We start from the raw sequence: 13,510 nt of genomic DNA on the forward strand, positions 1-13,510 counted from the left end.
CGTTGCAATCACAACTGGTGAACAATCTTCCAGGCAAACAAAGATGTAGTGAAAAGCATGAAGCAGCAACATGGAAATTTACGCCGGCTTAAACAACGCAGTTTGTTTGCATTTCAACTTTCCGCAAAACACTATCCGAAGGAAACTGTCTTGTTTACTATTGACCTCTTTTCCATTCTCCTTTGATCCAGCAACTAATTTCGCACACCGGCCAGTACTGGTTGGCAACCGTTTTCCTCGTCCGGTGTCGATGATAATTGGACGGGTACGCGTCGCTGTCGCACGACCGGACACACACCGACAATATATGGCACGAATTGATCCCGTCCGGAAGGATGGAAAAGCAAAACAAAATACTAAGACAATCCACCGGGAACGGTCGGTTCGGGTTGGGTGGTTTGTTTATTTTTAATTTCCCCCGTGCGTTTCCGCTATTTGTTCACTTCACACCTTTTTGGGGGGTGTCAGGTCGATGAATTTACTTTGCTCACACACGCACACATACACACAAACACACTCACAGTAGGACAGCTCGTCGGGATGATGTTATTTGCGTCACTTGTGCCAAATTATCGCTTCCGGAGGGGCAAAGGAAAACGCATCATTTTCTCTCGCCGGCTTGACGCGTGACCATACTTTTCCGGCAGTTTTCTTTTGCCCTTCTTTTGTTCTCCTTGCAATGGTTTGTGTTGGTTTATTTTTTTTTGTGTGTTGCTTTTTTATGGCTCGTCCATGTCGCGTCGGCAACAAGATGATTTTCCGCGACGTGCTAATGAGGTTTTTGCTGTTTTCGTTTAATTTCGTGAAATATGTCTCACACCGGCTGGTGGCGTTTTGTCGGGGATTTCACTCACAATTTTCTTGTGCCAATTATTTAATTTTCATTTGGCTTTTGTGCTAAATTGTAAAATAAAATCAAGTACCGGTTTATATTCCTACGCCAATTTAGAATTTTTGAGGCAGCGCAAAACCATCCCGAACCGCCTGAAAGCCTGCTTAACGTTGCCCTGTCGTATTGAGTAGTCACGAAAAACACTCCGGTCACCTTATTTGTTGATGACGATATAAAATATAAAAAAACACGACCACAATTTCCACGCCGTGCCAAACACGTGCTCCCCGGAAGCGAACGCGAAACCTGACACGGGAAAGTTGTTCGCTGTTCGGGAATAGGACCGAACCGTCCGTTTGTGCCACCGTCTGCAAACTGACTGTCGCACCGACAACTGGCACTCCGAAGCTCTGAAGTGAGTAGTGCCCGTTTGCCGGTGTTTTGTTGTTTTCCGTCGGCCGACACGAAGCGCCGAACGCCGGCGCGGAAAACACAAAGAACAAGTATGGGGCACGTTCGGTGGGGAAGGATGAAAGGAAAAGAGCAGGGATGGTGGGGAGGAGAAGATAAACCGACTGCCGGCGAGTTTTTGTTTATCGCCGGGAAACCGGAACGAGCCAGTGCGGTGGGAATGAAGAGGAGGAGCGAAGAGGGACAACTTCGTAATGGATTCTAACAGACCCGGCAATGAGTTTACCAGCAAAAACCGAACGAACGGAAGCCATGGAAGAAGACATCTTTCCACGGCCAAACAACTATCCGCCGGAGGGTGCTGGCCGGAAAATGAACCTCGGCATGAACGCAAGTGAACGCGGTAATCTCGCGGTTCATTACCTGCTTCGGCGACCAAACTTTTCACGCAGTTTCATCACGAAGCACACGAAAGCTTTCTTCGGCTTCCGGCATCGAGCGAACAAGCCGGGAAAGGAGCACCTACGATATTCTACGGGTTTTTTCTCCCATTCACGCCCTTAACCGGTGCCGTGACATTTCTGTTTGTCTGTTTCTTCTTGGATTTATACTTGTGCAAACGAACATCGTGCCAGCCAGCAAAATGTACAATACGGCCAACCACATTAAACAACACATTTACACAGTGATGTTGCGAGAACAAATAGATCGCTAGCTGCATCGCTGCGGAGGACAATGTTCCAGCAAACTTTTCACTACCAATTAAGCATTAATAGTTTTGTTTCGAAACAGTTTCAATTACAACTTCTTCTTTAAGCCTTGTGCTGTTGAGGGATGAATAATGAAGCCGAATGCATTGAAATGATGTTGAAATTAAATTTATAAATTTATAAAATAGATATGGTTCTTGGACGTATACTTTTGTTTAAACCTATTTCATTTGCTCACAGTCGCTTCTTTTGCTGGTAACTAGTAAGTTTCTTTTCCGTTTTCTTTGGCATACTGTGTATTATGTGGTATTTATTTGTATGTTATAAATTCAGGTGTGTTGGAAGTGCCGCACAATAACATTAACAAAAAGGATTCGCTACAATGATTACATGCTTTGATTTACTTATAGGAAGCTCAAACAATTCCCCTTTACACTCGGTATGGATAGAAAAACAATGTATGATTACGAAAAGCATAAATAATGCAATGGTAATGAAGAGAGAAAATTTGTCCATGCAAATGGAGGCGCCTGATCTTTTACTGTTAAAAGACTTACATTCACTTTTGTAAAATATAAAACTTTTTCTGAGATGTGTTTTTAATCATGTGTAAGTAAATCTATGAATTCAAAATATTGCTTTTGAAGCTGTGGTTGCTCGCATTTTTAATAAATAAGTTATTTTGTTTCTTAGCATCGTAAGTAAAGAAGAATGTTATTTATTTAGTTGAAACATGTTTGAACAATATTAACTTTAATCAATTAATAAAAAACCAATACTTTATAATAGAATCTAATCAATTAATTATGTTAATATATTGTTATATTGCCACAAACGAACTTTTCCGTCCGGTTACATAGAAACAACATTTATTAGTACTAATTATCTCGAGTAGCTGCTGAGACTCGGTGACGAGAGGACGCAAAACACGAGCAAATCGTATACGGTCAAGCGATAAATAAAGATAAAAGAAACGATACTAAAAGTGACGAGTAAAGATAGTGCACACTACCACATAGGACCCACTATGGGTCTAGCAAAAGTTCAAATGACGACGCGCAAACGCAATGCGAGCGTTGCACGTCAAAAAAATCTAGTGACAGGAAAAAACATTGATGCATCTACAGAAAAAAGAATGCAGTTCGAATCTCCAAACCCATTTGAACTGTTAAAAATGGATTGTACTGTCGCACCAAATGTGCAGAAAAAAAGTGAGGCTGAACCAAGAAAAGAAGCGGCTGCAAAGCCACCACCACCAATCACAGTAGCTAGTTCCAACGTAGGTGATATACACCGAAAAGTTATTGATGCCGGAGTGATCAGATACACCACTACGGCTACAAAGATGGGGATTGTCGTACGTGTAACGAACACAAGTAATTTAAAAAAAGTAATGAACTATTTTAAATCTAAAAACGTGGAATTCCACTCTTATCAACTAGAGGAGGACAAAACGACTAAAATCGTATTATCAGGTCTCATGGACATGCCGATTGAAGATTTAATAAGTGCGCTTAAAGACGAACAGTTGGACCCTGTTTCAGTGAAGAAACTTACAATAAAAAACAAAAAATTCCCAGAGCAGGCACTCTATTTAGTGCACTTTAAAAAAGGTGCAGTGTCACTAAACTTTCTAAGAACAATCAAGGCAGTGAACCACCAAATAGTGCAATGGAGGTACTACTCCACTAAAGAAGGCCCGATGCAATGCAAAAATTGCCAACGATACGGGCACGGAGCAGCAAATTGTAACCACCCAGAAAAGTGCATCAAATGTGCTGGCAATCACATATCTGCGAAGTGCCCAGCAGCAGCTGCTAGCGACGAGGGTATCATACCCTCACATAAACTCAAATGCGCAAACTGTGATGGCAATCACACGGCAAATTTCTCCGGTTGTCCAAACCGACCAGAAGCAAAACCGAAACAGGCATCCAAACCAAAGGTAGAAAAGAGCAAAACTATTAGGCAGTTTTCAGCCAGTGAGTTCCCCCTCCTACCATCCCAACTCGATCCTCCTCCAGCACCACACTCTCCCCGGAATAACAACAATCCATTCAGAGGCGATAACCTTTTCAACACAGCAGAGCTCGGGGATATTATAAAAGATACTTTTCTCCACCTGCAAAAATGTAGTTCAAAACAAGACCAAATCATGGTCGTATTTAAAATTGTTAGTAAATACTGTTTTCCGTGATGACTCTCTCAAAACAACCAAAGATTGCATACTGGAATGCCAATGGCATTTCAATTAAAAGAACTGAAGTACAAATGTTTCTTAAAAAACATGAAATTGACTGTATGGCCGTCACTGAGACATTTCTGAAGCCAGACCAAGCTTTTTCGATGCCAGACTACTTTACGTACAGATTGGACAGAACAACGCACACTAAAGGAGGAGTTCTTCTGATCATCAAAAAAAATGTCAAACACGAACTGATGAAATCTTTCAATTTGAAGATTATAGAAGCAATAGGTGTAAAAATTTACACAAACAATAACCACTTTTCCTTAGTTGCAGCATATCACCCTGGAGGTAATACACAAATTGATCTATTCAAAAGAGATATTACCAAATTAACTCTAAGAAATGATAACTTTTTCGTGTGTGGCGATTTCAACGCCAAGCACAGGTCATGGAACTGTGTATCCTCAAATCAGGCAGGTAGATGCCTATTTGAGGAATCACAAAAAGGGCTATTTTCAATCCACCATCCCAACTCTCACACATATATACCGTCGAACGCTTCACGCAACCCATCAACGCTAGATCTAACGATAACCAACAATAATATATCTTTCTCTGATCTTTTAACGCTAACCGAACTAACATCAGATCACTTACCGGTGATATTTGAAATCACCAACACAGAAATAAACCATAGAAACCAGAGGGCTATATACGATTACAACAGGGCAAACTGGACTGAATTTAGAAACTGCGTAAATAGCTCCTTAGATTTATCTGTAGTTAGTCTGGGCGTGATAACAAACACCAGTGATATCGATCTCATGTTAGACACGCTTACCACTGTAATTGTGACAGCCCATGAAAATAGCGTCTCATTAACCATACCTGATAGCTACAACATTATTCTTTCGGAGTCTACTCTCCAACTTATTAAAATTCGTAATAAGTACAGGAAGAAATGGCAAAGACATCGAGAGAATAATAACTTTAAGCAAACATATTATTTTCTCAAGGCAGCTATCGAAAATTCCATATCGAATGAAAGAAACTATGCTTGGTCCAGAAACCTAATTAAAATGAATGCTCAACAAAATAATAGCAAGTTATGGAAATTTGTTGGCATCATGAAAAAAAAAAAAAGAAAAAAACAATACCTGTACTCAAAGTTGGCAATGCACAGCTTATAACAAATGTAGAAAAATGCCATGCAATCAAAGAACATTTTGAAAAGGCCCACACCGGCACGTACCACTACCGAAGCGCACTGGATAATAGAATTTCAGCTTCAAACACCAACGCTAGTAGCCATTTTCAGCCAGAGACGACAACTGACAATAATTTTCCCTTATGTCGGCCTAAAGATTTGACAAAAATTATCAAAAGGCTAAAATCGAAAAAGTCCACGGGCTTAGACAGAATTAATTACACCACCATAAAAAGGCTTCCTACTAAGGCTATCATTTACTTAAACACTATCATTAATGGCTGCTTCAAGTTAGGATACTTTCCAGACGTATGGAAGAAAGCTAAAGTTGTTGCGATCCCAAAACCGGGTAAAGATCATTCCCTTCCAGAAAACTATAGACCAATAAGCCTATTAAGCTGCTTAGAAAAAATATTTGAGAAGGTTATCGCCTTTCGACTTAATCAACATACAGATACTAACAATATTATCCCAGACTCCCAATTTGGTTTTCGTCCCCACCTTTCCACCACCCACCAACTACATCGGCTGAAAAACAACATTGTTACAAATAGAAGGGCAAAAAAATCAACTGGTTTAGTTCTACTTGACACAGAAAAAGCTTTCGATACAGTATGGCACAAAGGCTTAATATACAAACTCACGAGCTACAGATACCCTACATACATTATTGAGATAGTAAATTCTTTCATCACTAACAGAATAAATAAAGTACACATAGGAAACCAAGAATCTGAACCTTACAGCCCAATAGCAGGAGTGCCTCAAGGAAGTGTACTATCTCCACTCTTATTCAATATTTACATATCTGATATGCCAGAGACAAGAAACTGTACAAATTACGTGTACGCAGACGACGTAGCCATATCTTGTTCCGCGAAAAACCCGAAAAGCATAATCAAAAACCTAAACACATCACTAAAGACATATGCAAATTATTGTAAAAAATGGAAACTCAAAACCAATAGTTCAAAATCTGAAGCCATTTATTTCACCAGAAATAGATGCAGAAGAAAATTACCTCAAAGTAATTTAAAAATAGATTCCGACTCAATAGAATGGAAAAATGACATAAAATATCTTGGGATGAACTTCGAGAAACAGATAACGTTTAAAACTCAAATTATCAACACTATAAATAGGATAGATAAACTGATAAAAGTACTTTATCCCTTTATAAACAGGAGTTCGAAACTAAATCAGAAAAACAAAATTCTGCTTTACAAAACATGCTTTCGTCCCATTATTAGTTACGCTTTTCCAGTTTGGAATAATTGCGCACGAACTTTCATTAAGAAACTACAAACAAAACAGAACAAGATTCTCAAAATAATTCTCAATCTGCCACCATGGTACAGCACACGGTCATTACATGAAAGAACTAATTTACCTATGATAAGTGATTTCCTAGAAAATCTGAACTGCAACTATTATAACAAGTGTGAAATGAGTAGCATGTACTTTATAAATCAACTTGTTCTACTTAGGAGATAAGTAAATAAATTAGACTAGGTTAAGATTTAGGTTAAGTTAAATATTATAATTTTTTTTTTCTTTTGTCTGAGGGTTTTTTTTCCTAATTTTTTCCCGCGTTACTTAGTTCAATTATTATCAATTTCAAAATGGCAATGCCAAAAAGTATTCAAATTCAACGAGGAAAACAACAAGTGAACCCGGTACAACTGTATTAAAAATGATGTAAATCACCAACATATTAATTCAAAAATAAACCATATACTACTATACTACTACTACTAGTACTAATTATCTCAGACAGTTTGTGGTTTACTTCGAAGACCGAAAATCCACGGAAACCGCCAAGCAATTTATTCTGTTCCTGAAGGAACTCGCTTAATTTGATCGCACTCGAGCAGGTTAAACTCACTCAGACATCGTAAATATTGCTCGTCCACTGCCCGCTCCAATAACTCCATTTCGATGTTATTAAATTGGGAGAATAAAATACATTTTATTTGCCGCACCAATTGGCGGGGGAAACAAACCAGCCCGTGTTCATCCCGGCTTCCCCTTTCGAACACTTCGATTCTGACATGCAATCGGCCAGACGTGCATGCAACTTAATTTACTTGAACGGTTAGTGTAATTTCATAGCAGATTAGATTCGCCGTTCTTTGCGCTTCCGTTCGCCCGATCCGACAAGCACCGACTATCGGCAGACACATCAGATTGAAAATCATGTTTCTTTTCCGTCGAAATCGGCGAGCAACGTCTTTCTCTGGTCGTGCACGCTCGGCTGGCGGGTGTATACTTGCTGCTCTTTTTATTTTCACCCGTACACTTTTTCGCTTAAACGGGGTCGCAAACACACCGCAACACGCATCTGAAGCCGGGATCCTTTTTTCCGATACCCGGTTTTTTCCGATCAGCAAACATTTTGGACATCACCCATTTAAACAATTTGACACGGTACGACGTCCGTTATGATAGGAGGATATCGATAGTAACCTAAACGTCCACTTCATCGACAGCTGATAGCGAGTCCACTGAGGGAGCGTGTGAAAGTCATCCATCTTCACAAGGGCAAAGTTAAAAGGCAATGGAAACCCGCACCGGAACGAAAAACTGCAAACGAGAGAATCCTTTCTTCCGTTCTCTTTTATAGTCCAAGTTCAGGCAGAAAGCGAACCGATCAAGGTAAACATAAACGGACACAAGGAAACATCGTCAAATAGTGGTTGACTGCCAGACGGACGGACAGCCGGCCAGACAGACAGACAGACAGACACGGGGTGGCCTTCGTCCTTCCGACACAAAGAAAGGACACGCTGTTGAAAAATGGATGCCGGTTAGACATAGGTGCAATGTTTGTTGTGGATGCCTGCCTTACGAAACGACGAACGACAACAAAGACGACGAACCGGAGCGGGTTCCGGTTATAGGATGCACTTTGCAGCTGATCCACCCTGCATACCCGCCCGAACAATTTCACTCAATTTGGAAGCACACCAACACAAACAACCGTTTCCGGTGCAGAGCCACGACGCAGGTTTGTGTCCTCGTTCCGGGTTTTTGATTTTATCGTCACCGTTTGCTTCACGTTTCCAGTTTCGAGCAATCTTGATAATTCCCCTGCGAAATAGTTCCATGCGTTCGCCACCGGTGCACACAAAGAAAGATCAGTCAGTCCGGTGTGGGATGTACGGACAAAGGTGCCAAAAAGTGAGTCAAGTCGTTTCCGGACGATGGTTATCGTTTCCATGTCCATTTGCACCTGCAACATGCTTGTTGCTTGACCGACGATGCACACAAAGACAAGCTGAATCGTCCATGATTTGCGATAACAACTGTTGAGTAGAATTACTGAGAAGGACTGCCCCGGAGTAATGAAGCGAAGTGGTGACATTTTGATTTTTGAATAATTTACTCTACGAGTTGTTTCAATGCTTTTCAATTCGTAAATATGAAGGACCTGTGAATTTAACACAGAGATAAAATGAAAATACATTCATGAGAAATTCTTTCCGACAATTTACCGTTAAAGGTTTCGGCTTTTTGACTAAAGAGACGTATTGTTTAGAGCAAATCAAATAAAGTAATATTAATTGCCAAATTGGAATGAATAGGCAACAGTTTCGAAACACGATAAGATTGGTTTCTACTTACAGATATACCAATTTAAAGAACAATACTTTTGACATACGTATATGAATCGAATAAAATGGTTGGAAAGAAATGAAACAAATCACTTTCTTGAAAAATTGAAATCAGCGAAACAATTTTAATCTATCGTTAAAGAAAATCTTGCTCTGATTCCATTCGTAACTATTCTTTAACAAATCTTCAACACCGCATTACTACATACCGCTCCAACAGAGATTACCCTAGATGAGAAAACATTATGAAAACACATTCCTTAGTGCTGGTTAAAACGTTTTCGTGTACCTACGAGTCCCACTTTCGTTCCTCATTGTTTCCACCCGCGTTTTCTCCCGTAAGGTAACTTGTTTTGACTGCGACGTGTTCCGCGACGCATTTCCAGACAGCGAAACTTTCATCGCTCGCAAGACACCGAGGAAAAGAATGTGCAATAAAATCTGGTACATATGCTGGTACGATATACTGCTTCTTTGGAGGGAAAAAGAAGGACAACTACGCTGGAAAACAAAAAGCGTCCAACTTAACTAGCACGTCCCATAGACGACACCAATTGGGAGAACTGATTTTTATGAGTCGTTTGTTTTCCCTGCGCATTTTATTAGCAAACAGAGGAGCTATGGGTACACCCTAGGTAAAGTATCGTAGCTCATTATCTTCAATTTTAATATTTATCTGTTGTTAGGGAAGCGTCTTCTGCTTCGTGGCGTAACGACCGTCTTTTGTCACGCCCGCCCCATGAGGGGCTTACTAGACTATTTCCCTTTATGTACGTGGATAGTCAATCCTCTCAAACAGAGGAAGGTTCAGTCTCAGTTGGGATTCGAACCCACGCAGTCAAAGATTCTCATTGCCGGCCGAAAGCAAGTCATTTGCTTTCACAATAAGAATCATTCAAAGGCATTCGGTATTATGCTCCCATCCGACCATCCGAGTTATCAAAATAAGATTGTATTATTTTTCATATGCGTAGAACATAAGACTGATTCCAGCCCTCACCAAAAATCAATACACCATAAAGTGTAGTAAGTTTTCCGAGCCGTGTGAAAAAATAAAAACACTCCCGTCAACTGCGGTCCATAACCGTTAATAACTGCATCATAAGTGATCAAGAATATGATTTCCTATGAAAACTTCCTTCGGAGCAATTTTGTTGAATCGCAATAAACGACACCCTATTGATATGTCATCGGGTCATCGAACCCGCTGGCACCGGACGGGGCAGGAGCAGGAGAGCCATCTAGAAGGCCACCCTTGCAACATGGGATGCACGCGTATGCCGTAGAGCCATAAAGCAATTTAATGCGATTTCAATACGGTACACACATCCATTCGACCATAATCCACGCATCCCAAACTCAGTGACTCTATCAGAACTTGTTTTGCTTGGGATATCGATTTGAAAAAGGTCGACACAAAACGGGCAAAGAGGCCTAAAAGAGGCAGAAGCAAAAGTATGAAGAGTTAGGTTGCTGCCATAAAAGAGACAATAGCAGCAGATAGTAGAGCGCAAGGACTGTTTATACTTTTGTTTTACAAATGAAAATGATTTATACATTTTTATATTTCAAAACCATTTGAATTAAAGTCGTCTCTTGTCAGTTATCTCACTATAATTCTACATTCATATCAAACTCAACGAAACTTTAACGTACACACTGAAAAGCAAAAGGAAATGAAAACATTGCATACCTTTAGGGGCTCATAAACATCGCGTTAAAGGGGTTTTTAGAGTAAGAAGTTCAAAGATCAATGCGTTGTAATGGTGTTTGAAACAAAAAAACATTAAGCATAACTCTAAAGTGTTATCTAAATTGCTGTTCTTCCTTCTTAACTCGTTTGTCCGGTCACAATCGTGAGTGGGTGTAAATAAAGTAAGAGTATAAGGTCGTGTGGTTTGTGTTGAAATAAACGTGTCGAAATCGGCGAATTCCTTACCAGAATATCACAGACACGGAAGTTTTCAATATGTTTGATAATAACTCTCATGTACGGCCGACATACGACATACGATAATAAATACAAAAGTGTCTGAGGAGGACGAGTGTTGTTTGGACTAGAACCAAAACCCAACTGAACCAACACCGGATTCACGATAACGGTTAGGGTATTGTAACGTTCCGTACTTCGCACGTGCGTGTTTCTGGATTGCATCAATAAGCCACGGTGCTTCAACTGGAGGTGTTATTCCATTCGCCTTATATAAACTGGCATAACATCGTAAGTCTCCTTATTGTGAATTTGTTTTTCCAACAGCACAGTAGAGACCAAACAAGAAGATGTCTGGACTAATTTTCTGTGAGTATTTGTGGTTGAAGTGATCAGATTTCTCACCAACTGTAGAGCCACGTGTTTGTGTAACCAACCGATAGACGAGACTAAGGTCGACGGCGACCATCGCTTGAGGGTTGCTATTCGAGATGAATCATGTCTAATGGAAACGTTCACTAATGTATGTACTTGTCCAATTTTATCTTCAGCATGTTTCGTTCTTGGAGGCATAGTACCTCCCTCAACGGATTACTGTGCAGTTTCCTACTGTTCCGCGGGTGAAACGAATGTCGGTTGTAATCCTCCACCGTTGACTGGAGGTCCGTCTTGTGGCGATTCTCCTATGACAGTGACTATTACCGAGACTCTGAAGGCCCGATTCCTGGACCAACACAACAGCCGCCGTTCGACGCTGGCCACCGGAAGCCTGGCCTCATTCTCCCCGGCGCAGCGCATGCCCACACTCCAGTGGGACGATGAGTTGGCGTCCCAGGCTGGACACAACGCTCGTTCCTGCACGTTTGCGCACGATGAATGTCGCAATACGCAACTGTTTAGCTACGCTGGGCAAAATCTTGCCCTGAAGCAGTTCTCTGGTGATTCGTGGGACGAAGAGAGCACGATCGATGAATTCGTAAACATGTGGTGGGCAGAGAACGCGGATACTACAACGGCACAAATCGACAGCTATCCGAGCAGTTCTCCAGCGTTCGTATTCCAGTCTATATGCGGAAACAAGGCATCGTTTTCAAGACACTAGAGTACACTAACAACATTTGTTTGATGTCGTTTAGATCCCCGATTGGACACTTCACACAGATGGCTAGCGATCGCACCTGGAAGGTGGGATGTGCCATGCAGTTCTGGATCGATGGAATATGGCGCACGGTTTACTGTGTGTGCAACTACTCCTTCACCAACATGATTGGTCAGCCCGTCTACGTAACAGGTACAAGCGCTTCAGGCTGCACGACCAACCAGAACCCACAATACCCCGGGCTGTGCTCGGTCGACGAAACGATCCTGTCCGAGCCTTAAGAGGCCAACACAGCTCAAACAGATGGCAACGATATGGAAGCAAATCAACATCCAAGTACTTACGTCACAAACACTTGTTTGACTGTGACCAAATTCCTCATCTCTTTTCTACCATGCAAATAGTTGGTCTATGTCCAAGCCGCGCACTTTTCAACAGTTGTAGAACCGTAACAATAATTTACAATAAACAAAATCAAATAACAGGTTCATTCTCACTGAGTTGAAATCCACTGTTTGTTTCATGTTAAACACGCGGCTACAACTAATATGGAAAACATTTGTAAATGTGTTTGCTGGCAACTGCGTACAGATTTGCTTTACTTGTCATACGCAAGCAAACAGACCGAGATCATTATAATTCTTGAAAGGATCTAGGCACCAGATTCTCACTGTTCTCACCCTCGCGCATTTCTCTACCATAGGACTCTTCTTATTCTATACCCCTTGCACGAACAGATGCAGAGGAGCCAACACCCGACAAGCAACCGGAACATGCATATACTAAGAGAGAGAGCTGAAGCCTCTTTCAATCAGAACGATCATGTGTTGGTAGATTCCCCCAATGTTGGTATCAGTGAAGCCGACTGTGTGAAAGGTAAAGTAAACAGGATGCTGCAAACACAACACGAAAATGAAAACATTCTGCGAACATCGTATCAAGTTGGTCCGTCGAGGAGTGGCTAGTGTCGGATCGTATAAGCACTGTACGCAACAAGGTGAGGCTGTAAAAAGATCAAAGACAACCGAATCCACTCAACACTAAATACTAGAAGATAGTAAAAATAAAGGACGCCAAAAAGGTTAAAACAAATAACAACAGCCCACCCCAGCACTCCCGATCTGAAGGTGACCTGTTGAAGCTAAGGCAAGAATACCACCGATACCACCCACCGATTGCCCTGAGCAGGCTTCTTTTCGTAGAATTGCATCGTTGAAATCCGAGGTCGTCGGAAAACCCATCTGAATCAATACCGTATATGTGATGACGCGCATGGTGTTGAAACAACAAGCCAAGTTCCACAGCTTTCCAACAGCACAGCACATAACAGTATCGTGAAGGTGTCTAGTGTCCGCAGCATGTTGCAAAATCTCAGTTCAAACACACATTGGTGAATTTGGACTCAGCTGCAAGCAGCGGTGTGACGTGTGGCCAATATAAAATGCCACAATGTCGGGGAATCTCGTATTTGGAACTCGTTTTACCAACTGAAGAGTAGGCTACTCCCTACCTGCTGCCG

General features: G+C 41.3%; 1 protein-coding gene across 1 annotated transcript; it reads left to right on the forward strand.

Moving 5' to 3' along the window:
- The first annotated feature begins 1,555 nt into the window (after window positions 1-1,555).
- Window positions 1,556-12,272, forward strand: LOC131294346 (venom allergen 3-like). The gene is made up of 3 exons (XM_058322392.1): window positions 1,556-1,646; window positions 11,444-11,942; window positions 12,029-12,272. The coding sequence occupies exons 1-3, from the start codon at window positions 1,556-1,558 to the stop codon at window positions 12,270-12,272; spliced, it is 834 nt and encodes a 277-aa protein (XP_058178375.1).
- Window positions 12,273-13,510: the final 1,238 nt, after the last annotated feature.

The sequence above is a fragment of the Anopheles ziemanni genome, chromosome 2 (genome assembly GCF_943734765.1).
Source record: "Anopheles ziemanni chromosome 2, idAnoZiCoDA_A2_x.2, whole genome shotgun sequence".
Taxonomy (NCBI): domain Eukaryota; kingdom Metazoa; phylum Arthropoda; class Insecta; order Diptera; family Culicidae; genus Anopheles; species Anopheles ziemanni.